The 17,268-nt window shown below is 42.3% G+C and overlaps 1 protein-coding gene across 3 annotated transcripts in view; it reads left to right on the top strand.

The window, feature by feature from the left end:
• The first annotated feature begins 3,616 nt into the window (after positions 1–3,616).
• Positions 3,617–17,268, top strand: part of LOC139368342 (tyrosine-protein phosphatase non-receptor type 11-like) — a 98,565-nt gene continuing 84,913 nt past the window's right edge. For all 3 annotated transcript variants that reach the window (XM_071107107.1, XM_071107106.1, XM_071107105.1), the window contains exon 1: positions 3,617–3,778. In XM_071107107.1, coding sequence (XP_070963208.1) covers positions 3,765–3,778 — 14 coding nt within the window. In that variant the 5' untranslated portion in view covers positions 3,617–3,764. The remainder of the gene's footprint in view (positions 3,779–17,268) is intronic.

Genomic DNA, 17,268 nt, shown 5'->3' with positions numbered 1-17,268 from the left:
GGTGTATGCCCTCCCAGACCCACCCATGGCTGTGCCCCTGCCCAGTCATGTGAAATCCATAGATGATGGCCTAATTAATGTATTTAAATTGACTGATTTCCTTTTATAAACTGTAACTCAGTAAAATCTTTGAAAATGTTGCATGTTGCATTTATATTTTTGTTCAGCATATACAGTGGGGAGAACAAGTATTTTGATACACTGCCGATTTTGCAGGTTTTCATACTTACAAAGCATATAGAGGTCTGTAATTTTTATCATAGGTACACTTCAACTGTGAGAGACGGAATCTAAAACAAAAATCCAGAAAATCACATTGTATGGTTTTTAAGTAATTAATTTGCATTTTATTGCATGACATAAGTATTTGATCACTTACTAACCAGTAAGAATTCCGGCTCTCACAGACCTGTTAGTTTTTCTTTAAGAAGCCCTCCTGTTCTCCACTCATTATCTGTATTAACTGCACCTGTTTGAACTCGTTACCTGTATAAAAGACACCTGTCCACACACTTTATCAAACAGACTCCAACCTCTCCACAATGGCCAAGACCAGAGGGCTGTGTAAGGACATCAGGGATAAAATTGTAGACCTGCACAAGGCTGGGATGGGCTACAGGACAGTAGGCAAGCAACTTGGTGAGAAGGCAACAACTGTTGGCGCAATTATTAGAAAATGGAAGAAGTTCAAGATGACGGTCAATAAAACTCGGTCTGGGGCTCCATGCAAGATCTCACCTCGTGGGGCATCAATGATCATGAGGAAGGTGAGGGATCAGCCCAGAACTACACGGCAGGACCTGGTCAATGACCTGAAGAGAGCTGGGACCACAGTCTCAAAGAAAACCATTAGTAACACACTACGCCGTCATGGATTAAAATCCTGCAGCGCACGCAAGGTCCCCCTGCTCAAGCCAGCACATGTCCAGGCCCGTCTGAAGTTTGCCAATGACCATCTGGATGATCCAGAGGAGGAATGAGAGAAGGTCATGTGGTCTGATTAGACAAAAATATAGCTTTTTGGTCTAAACTCCACTCGCTGTGTTTGGAGGAAGAAGAAGGATTAGTACAACCCCAAGAACACCATCCCAACCGTGAAGCATGGAGGTGGAAACATCATTCTTTGGGGATGCTTTTCTGCAAAGGGGACAGGACGACTGCACCGTATTGAGGGGAGGATGGATGGGGCCATGTATCGCGAGATCTTGGCCAACAACCTCCTTCCCTCAGTAAGAGCATTGAAGATGGGTCGTGGCTGGGTCTTCCAGCATGACAACGACCCGGAACACACAGCCAGGGCAACTAAGGAGTGGCTCCGTAAGAAGCATCTCAAGGTCTTGGAGTGGCCTAGTCAGTCTCCAGACCTGAACCCAATAGAAAATCTTTGGAGGGAGCTGAAAGTCCGTATTGCCCAGCGACAGCCCCGAAACCCAAAGGATCTGGAGAAGGTCTGTTTGGAGGAGTGGGCCAAAATCCCTGCTGCAGTGTGTGCAAACCTGGTCAAGAACTACAGGAAAGGTTTCTGTACCAAATATTAAGTTCTGCTTTTCTGATGTATCAAATACTTATGTCATGCAATACAATGCAAATTAATTACTTAAACATCATACAATGTGATTTTCTGGATTTTTGTTGAAGTGTACCTATGATAAAAATACAGACCTCTACATGCTTTGAAAGTAGGAAAACCTGCAAAATCGGCAGTGTATCAAATACTTGTTCTCCCCACTGTATGTGCAAAGGAAATCCATAGATGAGAGAAAGCCCTGTGGCTTCAGACAATTGCATAACCCCATTCCCCGGCAGATTAACCTCTGTTGATAACCACACAGCCTGGTGACGTCAATGCTGCTGCAGCCATGGAAGCTCTGACTGAGATGCCTTTCGCTCTGACTGAGGAGCACTCTCTCTCTCTCAATTCAATTCAAATCAAGGGGCTTTATTGGCACGGGAAACATCTGTTAACATTGCCAAAGCAAGTGAAGAGGATAATATACAAAAGTGAAATAAACAATAAATATTAGCAGTAGACATTACACTCATAAAAGTTCCAAAAGAAAAATGACATTACAAATGGCATTATGTATGTATAGAGTGTAACGAGATGTGCAAATGATTAAATTACAAAAGGGAAAATAAATAAACATAAATATGGGTTGTATTTACAATGGTGTTTGTTCTTCACTGGTTGCCCTTTTCTTGTGGCAACAGGTCACACATCTTGCTGCTGTGATGGCACACTGTGGTATTTCACCCAGTAGATATGGGAGTTTATCAAAATCAGGTTTGTTTTCGAATTCTTTGTGGATCTGTGTAATCAGAGGGAAATATGTGTCTCTAATATGGTCATACATTTGGCAGGAGGTTAGGAAGTGCAGCTCAGTTTCCACCTCATTTTGTGGGCTGTTTGCACATAGCCTGTCTTCTCTTGAGAGCCAGGTCTGCTTACGGTGGCCTTTCTCAATAGCAAGGCTATGCTCACTGAGTCTGTACATTGTCAAAGCTTTCCTTAAGTTTGGGTCAGTTACAGTGGTCAGGTATTATGCTACTGTGTGCTCTCTGTTTAGGGCCAAATAGCATTCTAGTTTGCTCCGTTTTTTGTTAATTCTTTCCAATGTGTCAAGTAATTATCTTTTTGTTTTCTCATGATTTGGTTGGGTCTAATTGTGTTGCTGTCCTGGGGCTCTGTGGTGTCTGTTTGTGTTTGTGAACTCTCTCTCTCTTTCTCCGTTTCTACAGTATCTCCCTCCCCCTGCCTCTCAATCCAATTCAATTCAAGGAGCTTTATTGGCATGGGAAACATGTGTTAACATTGCCAAAGCAAGTGAAGTAGATAATAAACAGAAGTGAAATAAACAACAGTAAACATTAAACTCTCTCACCCCTGTGATTTTTCTTGGCCTCTCTCTTGGCCTCTTCCCCCCTTTCCCCTTTCTCCTTTCTCTCTCTACATCTGTCTATCTTATTTTGTCTCCCTCTGTTTCTGTGCTTCTCTCCCTCTCTCTCTCTGCAACCTACAACTTGCCTTCATGCCATTGTAAGATGAAATGAACAGAGGCAGGCAGAAGATTTAAATAGGTTTGCCATTATCCTTGCATTGTTGCTCTTAATAACTCGACAGGGAGTTCGTGGAGGGCTATTTTATTATCAAGACTTGTGTAATCATGCATTTCAATACGAAAATTGGCAGCATTTAGGATACAGAATGTTATTTCAACTAGTTACCTTCTCATGGACTGCACTAATATGATGTGAGGTCCCATGTAGTGAGTGATAAGTAGGTCATGATTGAAATTTTATAAATTTGTCTTTAATTTGCTTGCCCTCCCCTTTTGGTTTTAGAGGCTATATAATATTGAATTAGATTATATAATACAGACACATGTTTGATAGGCAATAGGCCTCTACACGCATGCACCAGACACAAGCCCACGCGCCTTCAGTCTGTTCTTCATTGTTCTGCTATTCCACCTGTAAGCGATCTGACATGAACCAAGTGGATATTATGGACACAGTATCATTTTTGTTTTTAACGACACACTTCAGTATTTGTGTAACCACACCGACCCTTAGTAGAATGAGTATCCCTGACTGTGGGCTTTGGAGGCGGGTTATCCGGGGATATTGTCTTTGGAGTTGAACCTTGTTCTACAACCGCTCTCCCCAGTGCATGCTCGCCAACAGCGACACCGCGAAGCCCTAAAGGGAAGGCTTGCTTTATTTGACTTTCCCTTCTCATTCGACAACAGCTTTCCAAGACTGCTATGACGTCTCGCAGGTAAGACCGGCTTTATCGAAACCAATGGAAGGAACCGGGAATAGTCCTTTCACCCATTATAACAGCGTATCACGACTTATTCCCGGGACATGCCGTGTTGGACTTGCAGGTTGACGTTTTGACCCATTAAAACGCACAAAGCCCACAATGGTTGCTTCAATTAGTTGTATTGTTTTTGCTTTTGTCGGCATCTTGTATTTGGTATGGCACAAGTTATTGACTGTAAGTTCAGAGTTACAATAACATTGTCATAGACAGTTAGGTTATAGGCTAGTTTACGCTTGTGAGGCTATGGGACATGGCAAAACTCCTGAATATAGATTGATATAAAACGACAACTGTTCTTTTGAAAACCAGGAGGGTCTTATTTGCTATAGCACACTAGTTCTCTCTCTCTCTGCTGTGCAGGAAACCACCAGGAGTTGAGCTATGATATCACGGTCCCCGGTTTGGCTTTTGCAGAATGCAAGCTCTGTTTTTGTAGTTGGAATGCAACATACTTAGGTTGAATTGAGCTGGCTAGTTGTTGTATTTAGAAACAATAGGATAGGCCACAAATGAATGACACTTTGGTTTGGTTACATCAGAAATACGTGTTGGATTTTTACCTCAATGTGGTTAAAACCTGTTAGAACAAACATTTGAATGATTTGTAAACCTAAAACAAGTAACCACTATTAACTATTTGGGAGGCTACTGTAGACTAGCTTACATTACTGTCTTAGTTGACACGTGGTTGTTTTACAAAGTATTTCTCGATGATGTTTGAGAAACTTCATTAATTAGTCTTCACATTTAGATTTTATATTATTGTTGAACTATTATAGCACAACACACTGTTTGGAATTTACAGATAGGCCTTGATTTAAATTATGTTTGGTATGTTTGTTCAGTGAGGTATTTCATTCACTGACTTTTTGTAATCTGAACAGGACTGGTCAATATCACATTTAAAATTAAGTTATCACCTCAAGTGTGTCCCCTCATATCAGTCATATCAGTAGGAAATAAGATAGTTTTAACCCAGTAAATAAGTCATTTTCAAATGTAGCCTAGTGTCAGTCTCATAAGACAATAGTAAAATCATGAGAATGGGGTTTAGGTAGGCCTATGCTCTCCATGACTTGTTTTAGGCAGGCATAACGGCCACAAAACATTGTAGCTCAACCGTAAATTGTTCAATTACAACTGCAGTTTGTAATTGAGTTCAGCAAAGGCTATTGATTGCCATTTCAATCAATACATTTATCTTTATGTACTAGTTCAAACCACCATACATATTATGCTTTTCTGGTAAGTGTGTAAGTGTAATCCTACCTGTCCAGCTGTATACTGTAGTTATGTAAACACTTTTTTGACATGTAGTCTTAAGGTGGGCAGCTGCAAGTACCTGCAAGTGAAGATAAGTCTACAGTACACAAAATAACATCAACATTGACCATGTCAGCAATCTAAGAGTTGACAATGTACACAGACACCCCTATATGAGTACGCTCTAAATGAGAGAGATGCATCACATCAACGTTTCCAAACGGGATTGCCACTGTAGAAGCAAAGCTGTGCGAACAAATGAATGGATGTTAGATAACAACAACTTCGTTTAGCAATGCGGTCCAACGACATTTATTTCTGTTTCTTGAGAACAAAGGGGTGTAACAGCTTATAAAACAGCTTTCATTAATACTGCCTGGATCTGGCGTTAGTCTCTGTGCATCACAAAGGACTTGTTGTGAAGTAAACATCTCGGCTCGTTCCCCTGAGAACTTTCTCACGTGTCTTTTTAGGTTCTCAGTGAGTTTGTGTCGAGCCTTTACTATGGACAAATGATAGGCTACATGTAGTTTCATGCTTGGGAGACACTGATAATATGACGTTGGTTGGCGAAACAGTTGTAGCATTGAATTGGAGTTTGTTGATTATAGGGTTGTCACGATACCAGTATCACACTACTATGAAACTTTTATTTTCCCTTGCAAAGAAAGGAAAACATAAAGCAGTCCGATCGCTTTAGTCCTTAATAGCTTGGCAAATAAGAAAATGTGACACTCAATAAATGAAGTGTGCTTCATGTTTTGTTTTAATGCCATGATATTTCTGAGTACCACAATGCTGGTATCGTGACAACCTAGTTGGTTAGTGGGTGTTTGTTTCCATCCTTTGTCACCTGTTCTGTTTAGTCTGTGGTTCAGTACTTCCTGCTCCTGTGAGCCACAGGGGAACCGTTTCTAGACACATTCATCTGAACAATAGTCTGGGTGCCATCTTGGAAAGACCGTCTGCTTCTGAACTTTAGCAGTCAAACATTTGAGTCCGTCAGTTTTTACTTCAGATCAACCAATAATTAATAGTTAGTGTGTTTTGCCTTTTATCATCAAATGCAAAGTACTTCATAACTATTAGTGACAGTTCAATGAAGGGCGTCGTTTTGACAATGAAGGGCGTCGTTTTGAGTAAGGCGCATGCAAAACGTTCTAAAATCGGTGCTGTACATAATGCTGCTCCTGAGTGATTTATTCCCTGCACCAGAATTCACAACATTTCGACAACCGTGTGTGTCCCTCTTCTTTCATCATTCAGTAACACATTACTGGAGGTTGGCTTGCACATTGCCACAATAACACTTTAATAAGCTTGACATGATGCCTAATCACAATGGAGTTGCATGTGTCATACCAATTTTACATTGTTACCTAAAGCAGGAGTTATCATACCTAGAACGTTTTTCCGGTCCATCCTGGTGCTCTTCAGATAAAGCGGTTCCAAGTTTTCCAGTATTGGAAATCTCTTTGGGCTCTTTTGTTTGTGGAACGAGTCTTTCACTGAAACGGATTGAAACTGTGGAAAACAGTGAGTCATTTGGGGTGGAGAAGCACTCAGGAAAACAACAGGCCAATGTGGAGATGTAAGATAGCCCATCCAAAATGTCCAGGAATTCACAATAAAAGCTGTTAAAGCCATACTATAATTACCAATGCAGTCAAATCCTTTCATCTTCCCTCCAGCTGCGTTTGATTTAGGTTATCACATTTTGATATCATTTCCAGCAACTGTTTGATGCATAACCACAGCACTCTCAAATGTATCCGCCAGTTTGTCATTTTGATATCATTTCCAGCAACTGTTTGATGCATAAGCACAGCACTCTCAAATGTATCTGCCAGTTTGTCATTTTGATATCATTTCCAGCAACTGTTTGATGCATAAGCACAGCACTCTCAAATGTATCTGCCAGTTTGTCATCTTGATATCATTTCCAGCAACTGTTTGATGCATAACCACAGCACTCTCAAATGTATCCGCCAGTTTGTCATTTTGATGGTTGGTTTGTTCTAGGATATTTTGGGATTTATGAAATATGTTTCTTCTGTTATTCGTAGCTGTATGATTCATAAACTAATGCTATTCTTTTTTCATTCTTGGACTTTCCACATGGGTGTGTGTGGAGATAAAGCCACCACGTTTAGATCAAAGTTACTGCTACTGGCGAATGACTAACTGATGCCATTTAAAGGGGTAGCTCACAAGCTTGAAGTATGAACATGTCTGATAAACTTTGATTTGGGTTAACTATCCCTTTAAATGTGCACATTTCTGGCTTCATAAAATTTCACCAATTTAAACTACAATAACATGCATTTTAGCTACCAGTTAAGATAGCGCAACACTCTCAAAATGGGTTAAATATCACAGACAATGTGTAATGGTCAGGTTATATTAAACCACCAATGCTACACTTGTCTGGCCACAGTTGAACCTGTAGCTCCATGTAACCAGAGTAGCACGGCTTGCTCTCTCTTCAAACTGTGTGCATAGCCTCTGCTCATGCAATTTAAATGGATTGCCCATTAAGTCTAAAAGCCCTCTTACCCAGATGTTCAATATCATTGCACTCAAAAAGGCAGAATAGTTAGCCATCCCCTCAAAACAGAGGGGGCTAGTCTATATGCATACCTTCATATACGCATTTCATGTGCAACTTGAAAGCGCTAAGTTAGCTGCTAACTGCTAGCTGACTACATAGTGATGTGGGGCATCTAGCCGCTGAGGGTGGGTTTGCACTGCAGGTAAATACCGCAAGATTATCAGCTGTTCTAAAAATAACAGTAACATGACCAAAATCCACACCCCGGGGCTTGTCTGTGACCGATATAGCCCTAACGGAGCTTTCATGCAGCGTTGGGGGCACTAAGTACATCACCATTTTGTCACCAGGCCTAGCCAGTGCTTTAAATAGCCCAGGCTGTACTGATCTTGAGACATTATGTAAGAGAATAGAGAGCGGGCGTGATGTATGCACATGGGGCCTCTGTTTCCCCTGTCTGTCTGTGCAAGCTAGCGCTGTGCTCTGTGCTGTGTTCAACCCGCTGAGCCATGGCTTTTTGACTGTGTTGCTCTCCCTTCCATCTGTCACTCTACAGTTTGCTCTCTCCCTCTCTGTATGTCTTTATGTCTTATACCAGTCTCTCATTGACAGTTTCGCATCAGGCACATTGAGAAACACTGGTTCTGCCGCAGTGAAACTATTCTCTCTCTCTCTCGCTCTCTCTTTCGGCCAGTGCTCCATGCCTGATACGGGAAATTGAAGGGCCTGGTAGTTGTCAAAGGAAATTCCCTGCGTCACTCCTGCAGTCGTGTTCTGTGAGGATAGAGAGATGATATTTGTAGCGCGAGGACACCACAGAAAGGGCCCGCTTCAGGTATTTTTATACTGCAAATGGTTTTTACTTGTTGAATTCATAGTATAGTAAGTCAAGTTGTCTTAATCTGTTAAACATATTCATAAGCAAAATGACAAACAAGGGTCTCCATTTTGGTGGGGCACATCTGTTCAAGCTGATCTATTTGCAAAAGGGATTTCTCAGTGAGAGATGTGGCTAGCATGGACACTACCCGTTAATCATTAAACTCTGCACAAAGAAAAAGAGAAAGGGCAAACGCATTGGCCCCTGACTTACACAATAACCAGCCAATTCAAAGTTTGACAAAGAAATCCCATTCTGGTGTCCATTCCTACCACATCACATTGGTGTATTGTTTTTTAACTGAATGTCAGAGTAACACTTTACCTAAGATATCCAGGTATAATTCCTTGTAACTTGTTATAAGCATGTATGAGCCTTTGTCATGTCTTAGAACAATGCTTATAATATGTCATGTCTCTCCATGCGCCAATGAAAGGCCATAGAGGAGCCTGCAGGCCTCATGTCTTGAGGGTGTACTTGCTAACCATTAGCGTCTTCATGGCAGATTGAATAGGACCCCTGGGACTGGATCAGGCATAAGCAGGAAGCTTACGAGGGGAAACTTAATAAGCTGGCCTGGCCTCGTGGCTTCATATCTGGGCACATGCTGCTAGTGACATGAGCTTTCTGGGGAAAGTCTGCTAGTTTCTTCACTTCAGTGTGATTTATATACCTAATGTACAGTAAATGTCTTTAGAATTGGACAAGTAAATGGCATAGCTGAGCATTGAAAGCTGAGGATATCTTTATGTTAGAATTGAAAAGTTTGGTTTTGTCCTTGTCCTGGTCATGTTTATCTTTGTTCATCCACCATGTCTTGGTTGACATGCAGTAGCAATTGCTTATTCCTCTCAAACTTAAATAGTAATGTATCTTGCAATGCTCAAAGAGAATGCAAAAGAGAGCACAATCATTGGCATGCCTAATTTCAGGCATTAATCATGTACCTGATCTGATTCATTTCTAGATCATTTTGAAATAGTTTCCATTTGTTTCACTGTTCCCTATTTCAGATATCATTTTTGTGATGAAAATGCATTTAATATTGTGTTGCAACGTAATACTTTTTTTTCCATCAGCATCATTCGGAAATGCCGGGACTAAGGTGTTGGACCTAACTCATGTAGGCCAGCTACTATCGGCTACTATATCCAATAGTACTTTATGTTCAACATTATCTAGCACATAACAGCAACATAAACTCCAATATGCTACTAGAGAACATACAGAGAGACCTAGCATAGTTTTCTATGTTGTACTGTACATCCTTACTAGGCTCGGTGGTCAGTAATGTCCTACTGCGCATGTAGACTGGGCCTTTCTATCGGCCTTGCTTTGGGAACTGGCAACCACTGTCCTTCAAGGAAGGAAGACATTAGTAAGAGTTGGAGTCTTTGGTTGGCATGTCGACGGTGCCGCATCATGTAAGTCCCGAGGGACAGCCTGATAGCCGCTCCGAAGCCGATAGGAGCGCCTGTATCGTACTATCAGGGCCGCTCGCACTCATCCAAATCCCAGATTAAATGCCCCCGCCTCTCTCGCTCCAACCCACAGTGGCAGCACTCCTACAAGTCCCAGCCCTTCCCCCTCGTTCCTCCCTCCCTCCCTTCACCTCCTTGTGTAACCGTGTAGGGGCTGGATTACTAAACTCTGAAGGAACTGAACCAGGGGGCTCTGACAAGCTCCAATCAGAATGGTGAGGTCGGGGAAAAAACCTTCCTGACATTAAAATGTATTTTAGTCACCCACATGAATTGGGTCTTACCAGTAAGTTGCTGTTGTTGTGTTTCTAGTGCAATGCACTAGGTCAAGTTGGGCTCACGCTTCAATGGTTGATAGTTCATGACTTTGTGTGCATTTTGGAGGATCTGGCTGGAGTTGACTGGGTAGTGCTGGGTGGGTGTGCTTGTTGGCGGACATTTGGTGTTAGGGCTTCTTGAGGGGATTGACCCTGCTGAACTGCCAAGTGTGTGTGAACAGACCTGGGCAGTGTGATCCCAGGCCAGGTCAAGCCAGGGAGAGAGAGAGAAAGAGAGGGAAGGATTATGTGCAGTAATTGGTGAGCAGTGCTATTTGTTCCATTGAGGGGGTCAGGGGTCAAACAAGGGGTGACCTCCTGTCTGATCTTCATTAGCAGGCAAGCAGGTGTGTGTGTGTGTGTGTGTGTGTGTGTGTGTGTGTGCACGTCTGTGCTTGCGTGCATTTGTTTGTTAGTGTGTGTTTTGTGTTGAGGTGAGGGTTGCAGACAAGACCGACTAGAACCCGAAACAGAAAGTGATACTGACCGCTCTCTGTTGTCCTTTGACCTGCAATCGACACAAAGGTATTTTGCTTGTGTTTAAGTGTCGGGCACTTTGTCGGGTGTTTGTTCCAATTTCAAAGCAAACCAAACAAAGCTCTTTGAAAATTGTTGCATGTGTAGTGCTACTACGTGATTCACTAAAACTGTTGTATAAGCTGTGCATAAAAGATGCAAGTCATTTTGTTTGCTGGTTGTTAATATAGAACAATGGTGAACAGTTTCCAAGACTGAATGGTCTGAGTGGGCTGCCATTGTTTCATCAGATGACATGAATGAAAGCAGTGCTGGTGTGACTTAAAGTACAATAGCATTCTTTTCCGATTGGTAGAGAAATGTTTTTCCATGGCCCGTGAAAACAATACTATTAAATCTAATCTGCAACCCAGTCAACAACCCAAGGTCTACAGTAGTCTACGGGACCCCAGTCAACACACAATAAAACCCATGAGACTGTGTATTCAAGATGGCAGCACCACAGAATGCCATATATGTCCGTAGAATGTTGCTCATTACCATAGCTCAAGTAACAACTGGTGGCAGCGGTGGCATTTGGAGGATATACAGTGAGCTCCAAATGATAGAATGACTGAGGTTAAGGTGCAGACTGTCAGCTTTAATTAGAGGATATTTTCATCCATATCGGGTAAAACTATTAGAAATTCACTTATGTGTATTAAAGTAGTAAAAAGTTAAGTATTTGGTCCCATATTCATAGCACACAATGACTACATAAAGCTTGTGACAAATTTGTTGGACGCATCTGCTGTATGTTTTGGTTGTGGTTCAGATTATTTTGTGCCCAATAGAAATTAATGGTAAATAATGTATTGTGTCATTGTCACAAGTCGGTTCCTCTCCTTGTTCGGGCGGCGTTCGGCGGTCGGCGTCACCGGTCTTCTAGCCATCATCGATCCACTTTTCATTTTCCATTTGTTTTGTCTCGTTTTCCTACACACCTGGTTTTCATTTCCCTCATTAATTGTTGTGGACCGTTTTTCTAAATCCTGCCGCCTCCTCCCTCTGCCCGGTCTCCCTACGGCCCTACAGACTGCGGTGGCCTTGTTTACACACGTCTTCCGGCACTACGGGGTGCCTGAGGACATAGTGTCTGATCTGGGTCCCCAGTTCACTTCGAGGGTCTGGAGGGCGTTCATGGAACGTCTGGGGGTCTCGATCAGCCTTACCTCAGGTTTTCACCCCGAGAGTAACGGGCAGGTGGAGAGAGTTAATCAGGATGTGGGTAGGTTTCTGAGGTCTTATTGCCAGGACCGGCCGGGGGCGGAGTTCGTGCCCTGGGCAGAGAAGCCCCAGAACTCGCTCTGCCACCCCTCCACTAACCTTTCCCCCTTCCAGTGCGTACTGGGGTATCAGCCGGTTCTGGCTCCTTGGCATCAGAGTCAGACTGAGGCTCCTTCGGTGGACGACTGGTTCCGGCGCGCGGAGGAGACATGGGACGCGGCTCATGTTCACCTTCAGTGCGCCGTGCTGCGCCAGAAAGCCTTTGGGTTTGCATTGCCGTGCGGCGCACCACCGGTGGAGTTCGTCACCGGTCTTCTAGCCATCGCCGATCCACCTTTAATTTTCCATTTGTTTTGTCTTGTTTTCCTACACACCTGTTTTTCATTTCCCTTATTAATTGTTGTGTATTTAACCCTCTGTTCCCCCCCCCCATGTCTTTGTGTGGAATTGTTTGTTGTAAGTGCTTGTGCACATGTTGACTGGTATGCGTCGGGTTTTGTACCCATGTTGGTTATTTATTTATGCCGTTGGTTTTGCTCTCCTGTGTCTGACTTCCCTGCCACCAGTTACCCTTACAGTCATTTTGGAGTCACTTTTACTGTAAATAAGAATATGTTCCTAAACACTTTTACATTAATGTGGATGCTACCATGATTACGAAAAATCCTGAATGAATAGTAAATAATGATGAGTGAGAAAGTTAGACCCACAAATAGGTTGAGTAATTAAGAATTTTGTCCACAAATGTACCCACATTTATATTATACCGTACCAGTCAAAAGTTTGCACACACCTACTCATTCAAGGGTTTTCTTTATTTTTTACTATTTTCTACATTGTCGAATAATAGTGAAGACATCAAAACTATGAAATAACACACATGGACTCATGTAGTAACCAAAAAAGTTAAACAAATATTTTAACCTGTTGCGACGACCAAACCCGGATCCGGGATTCTATTTATAGACCTAAGCTCATTACCATAACGCAACGTTAACTATTCATGAAAATCGCAAATGAAATGAAATAAATATGCTATCTCTCAAGCTTAGCCTTTTGTTAACAACACTGTCATCTCAGATTTTCAAAATATGCTTTTCAACCATAGGAAAACAATCATTTGTGTAACAGTAGCTAGCTAGCGTAGCATTTAGCGTTAGCATTAGCGTTAGCATTTAGCAGGCAACTATCACAAAAACAAGTAAAGCCTTCAAATAAAATAACTTACCTTTGAAGAACTTCTGATGTTTTCAATGAGGAGACTCAGTTAGATAGCAGATGCTCAGTTTTTCCAAAAAGATTCTTTGTGTATTAGAAATAGCTCCGTTTTGAACATCACATTTGGCTACCAAAAAAAAAAAAAATAATTATAAAAAAAAAGCCCTCAAAACGCAAACTTTTTTCCAAATTAACTCCATAATATCGACTGAAACATGGCAAACGTGGTTTAGAATCAATCCTCAAGGTGTTTTTCCACATATCTCTTCGATGATATATCCTTCGTGGAAGCCTGGTTTCTCCTTGCTCTCAAATGGAAAAATAATTGCACCTGGCTTTGCTCTCCAATTTCGACGCAGGGACACCAGGCGGACACTTGGAAAATGTAGTCTCTTATGGTCAATCTTCCAATGATATGCCTACAAATACGTCACAATGCTGCAAACACCTTGGGGAAACGACAGAAAGTGTAGGCTCATTCCTTGCGCAATCACAGCCATATAAGGAGACAATGGAAAACAGAGCTTCAAAAATTCTGCTCATTTCCTGGTTGACGTATCATCTTGGTTTCGCCTGTAGAATGAGTTCTGGGGCACTTACAGACAATATATTTGCAGATTCTGAAACTTCAGAGTGTTTTCTTTCCAAAACGGTCAATAATATGCATAGTCGAGCATCTTTTCGTGACAAAATATTGCGCTTAAAACGGGAACGTTTTTTATCCAAAAATGAAATAGCGCCCCTAGAGATCCAAGAGGTTAAACAAATATATATTTTATATTCTTCAAAGTAGCCACCCTTTGCCTTGATGACAACTTTGCACACTCTTGGTATTCTCTCAACCAGCTTCATGAGGTAGTCACCTGGAAGGCATCTCAATTAACAGGTGTACCTTTTTAATTTGCAGAATTTCTTCTTAATGCGTTTGGGTCAATGGGTTGTGTTGTGACAAGGTAGTGATGGTATACAGATGATAACCCTATTTGGTGAAAGACCCAAGTCCATATTATGGCAAGAACAGCTCAAATAGGCAAAGAGAAATTACAGTCCATAATTACTTTAAGACATGAAGGTCAGTCAATGCAGAACATTCCAAGAACTTTGAAAGTTTCTTCAAGTGCAGTCGCAAAAACCATCAAGCGCTATGATGAAACTGTCTCTCATGAGGACCGCCACAGGAAAGAAAGACCCAGAGTTACCTCTGCTACAGAGGATAAGTTCATTAGAGTAGCAGCCTCAAGAATTGCAGCCCAAATAAATGCTTCACAGAGTTCAAGTAACAGACACATCTCAACATCAACTGTTCTGAGGAGACTGCGTGAATCAGGCATTCATGGTCGAATTGATGCAAAGAAATCACTACTAAAGGACACCAATAATAAGACGAGACTTGCTTGGGCCAAGAAACACAAGCAATGGACCGGTGGAAATCTGTTCTTTGGTCTGATGGGTCCAAATGTTCTACTTTTGGTTCCAACCGCTGTGTCTTTGTGAGACGCAGAGTAAGTAAACGGATTATCTCCATGTGGTTGACACCATGAAGCATGGAGGAGGAGGTGTGATGGTGCTTTGCTGGTGACACTGCCTGTGATTTATTTAAGGCTCACTTAACCAGCATGGCTACCACAGCATTCTGCAGTGATGCGCCATCCCATCTGGTTTGCGCTTAGTTGGACAATCATTTGTTTTTCAACAGGACAATGACCCACACACCTCCAGGCTGTGTAAGGGCTATTTGACCAAGAAGTAGAGTGATGGAGTGCTGCATCAGATGACCTGGCCTCCACAATTACCTGACGTCAACCCAATTGATGGTTTGGGATGAGTTGGACCGCAGAGTGAAGGAAAATCAGCCAACAAGTGCTCAGCAGATGTGTGAACTCCTTCAAGACTGTTGGAAAAGCATTCCATGTGATCTGGTTGAGAGAATGCTAAGAGTGTGCAAAGCGGTGTTCAGGAAAGGAGGACTCGCAGGTCGAGAAAAACATTGTTAGCACATAAAATGCACGTTTCTTTATTGTGCTGTATTCCTCTGAGTAAGCCTACCAAAATGCACACAAGGCCTTGGCACTCCTGAGCACACCCAATAGGTTAAATTGCGGCCTCATCCAGCGAGGGTATCGTATTCTTAGCAAGGGAGGAGAATTCTCCACCTGGGCAGACTGTGAGAGGATCACGTACAAACACAATGATGTCCTTGGGCATGCTGTAGTCTTCAAATCTGGTGGATAAGTTGTCCCTCAGCTGCTTGAGGAAATCTTCCAATACCTCTGTGACAATGCCTAGTCCCTCTGTCTGTTGTTTATTCTGTGTGCTGAAGTGCAGTAGCCTTCCAGATGACAAGTCCAGATCAAACAACTCAAGCTCCCTAGTAGAGGCCTCCAATTTTTCCACCATGTCCACGACTGTGAAAGAATGTCAGCCAAAAAAGAAACATTGCAACATCCCTCAATTTCCAGAATAAGGTGGTGGTCAACTGCTGCCCTCATTTTACTTTTTAAATATTTTGTTATCCACAACCTGGTCATGCAGCTCACAGAACCGCTCCTGCTCTTTTCCTTTACACAGCCAGCGCACATCATTGTGAAGCAGATCTTTGGGTGGCCTCCTCTGATTCTGTCACAAACTTGCATAAAAGACGTTGGTGGGTACTTGATGTCCCTCTGATAAAGTTAATTATGCGCATTACTTTACCCATCACATCTTTCAGCTCACTGTTTAGTCTGGCACACAGCAAACTGATGGATGAGACAATGCAAGCCATTCATTTCCTTCACCAGCTGACCAGACCCCTGTGTCTGCCCACCATAGCAGGAGCCCCTTTTTCGAATGGCAGACCTTGCTGCGTAAACAATTCTTCCAGCTGTGTGAATATGATGTCCCCAGTGGTGTCCTTCGAGGGGAATCGGTGCCAGTAGCTCTTCTTAAAATTCATTTCCATCAAAATAATGAAAATACAGTGCCTTACAAAAGTATTCATGCCCCTTGGCGTTGTTTCTATTTTGTTGCATTACAACCTGTAATTTGAATGGATTTTTATTTGGATTTCATGTAATGGACGTACACAAAATAGTCCAACTTGGTGAAGTGAAATGAAAAAAAAATTGCTTGTTTCAAAAAATGTGGAAAAATAAATAAACGGAAAGTGGTGCGTGCATATGTATTCAACCCGTTTGCTATGAAACCCCCAAATAAGATCTGGTGCAACCAATTACCTTCAGAAGTCACATAATTAGTTAAAATAAAGTCCACCTGTGTGCAATATAAGTGTGACATGATCTGTCACATGATCTCAGTATATATACACCTGTTCTGAAAGGCCCCAGAGTCTGCAACACCACTAAGCAAGGGGCACCACCAAGAAAGCGGCACTATGAAGACCAAGGAGCTCTCCAAACAGGTCAGGGACAAAGTTGAAACAGGTCAGGGACAAAGTTGTGGAGAAGAACAGATCAGGGTTGGGTTATAAAAAAATATCCAACACTTTGAACATCCCACGGAGCACCATTACATCCATTATTACAAAATGGAAAGAATATGGCACATCAACAAACCTGCCAAGTGAGGGCAGCCCACCAAAACTCACAGACCATGTAAGGGGGGCATTAATCAGAGAGGCAACAAAGAGACCAAAGACCAAAGATAACCCTGAAGGATCTGCAAAGCTCCACAGTGGAGATTGGAGTATCTGTCCATAGGACCATTTTAAGCCATACATTTCACAAAGCTGGGCTTTACAGAAGAGTGGCCAGAAAAAAGCCATTGCTTAAAGAAAAAAATAAGCAAACAGATTTGGTGTTTGCCAAAAGGCATGTGGGAGACTCCCCAAACATATGGAAGAAGGTACTCTGGTCAGATAAAACTAAAATGTTGCTTTTGGCCATCAAGGCAAACGCTATGTCTGGCTCAAACCCAACACCCCTCATCACCCTGAGAACACCATTCCCACAGTGAAGCATGGTAATGGCAGCATCATGCTGTGGGGACGT

Source organism: Oncorhynchus clarkii, chromosome 16, assembly GCF_045791955.1.
Source record: "Oncorhynchus clarkii lewisi isolate Uvic-CL-2024 chromosome 16, UVic_Ocla_1.0, whole genome shotgun sequence".
NCBI lineage: Eukaryota > Metazoa > Chordata > Actinopteri > Salmoniformes > Salmonidae > Oncorhynchus > Oncorhynchus clarkii.
Note: the sequence above shows the minus strand (reverse complement) of the source record. Positions and strands in the feature narration are given on the sequence as shown.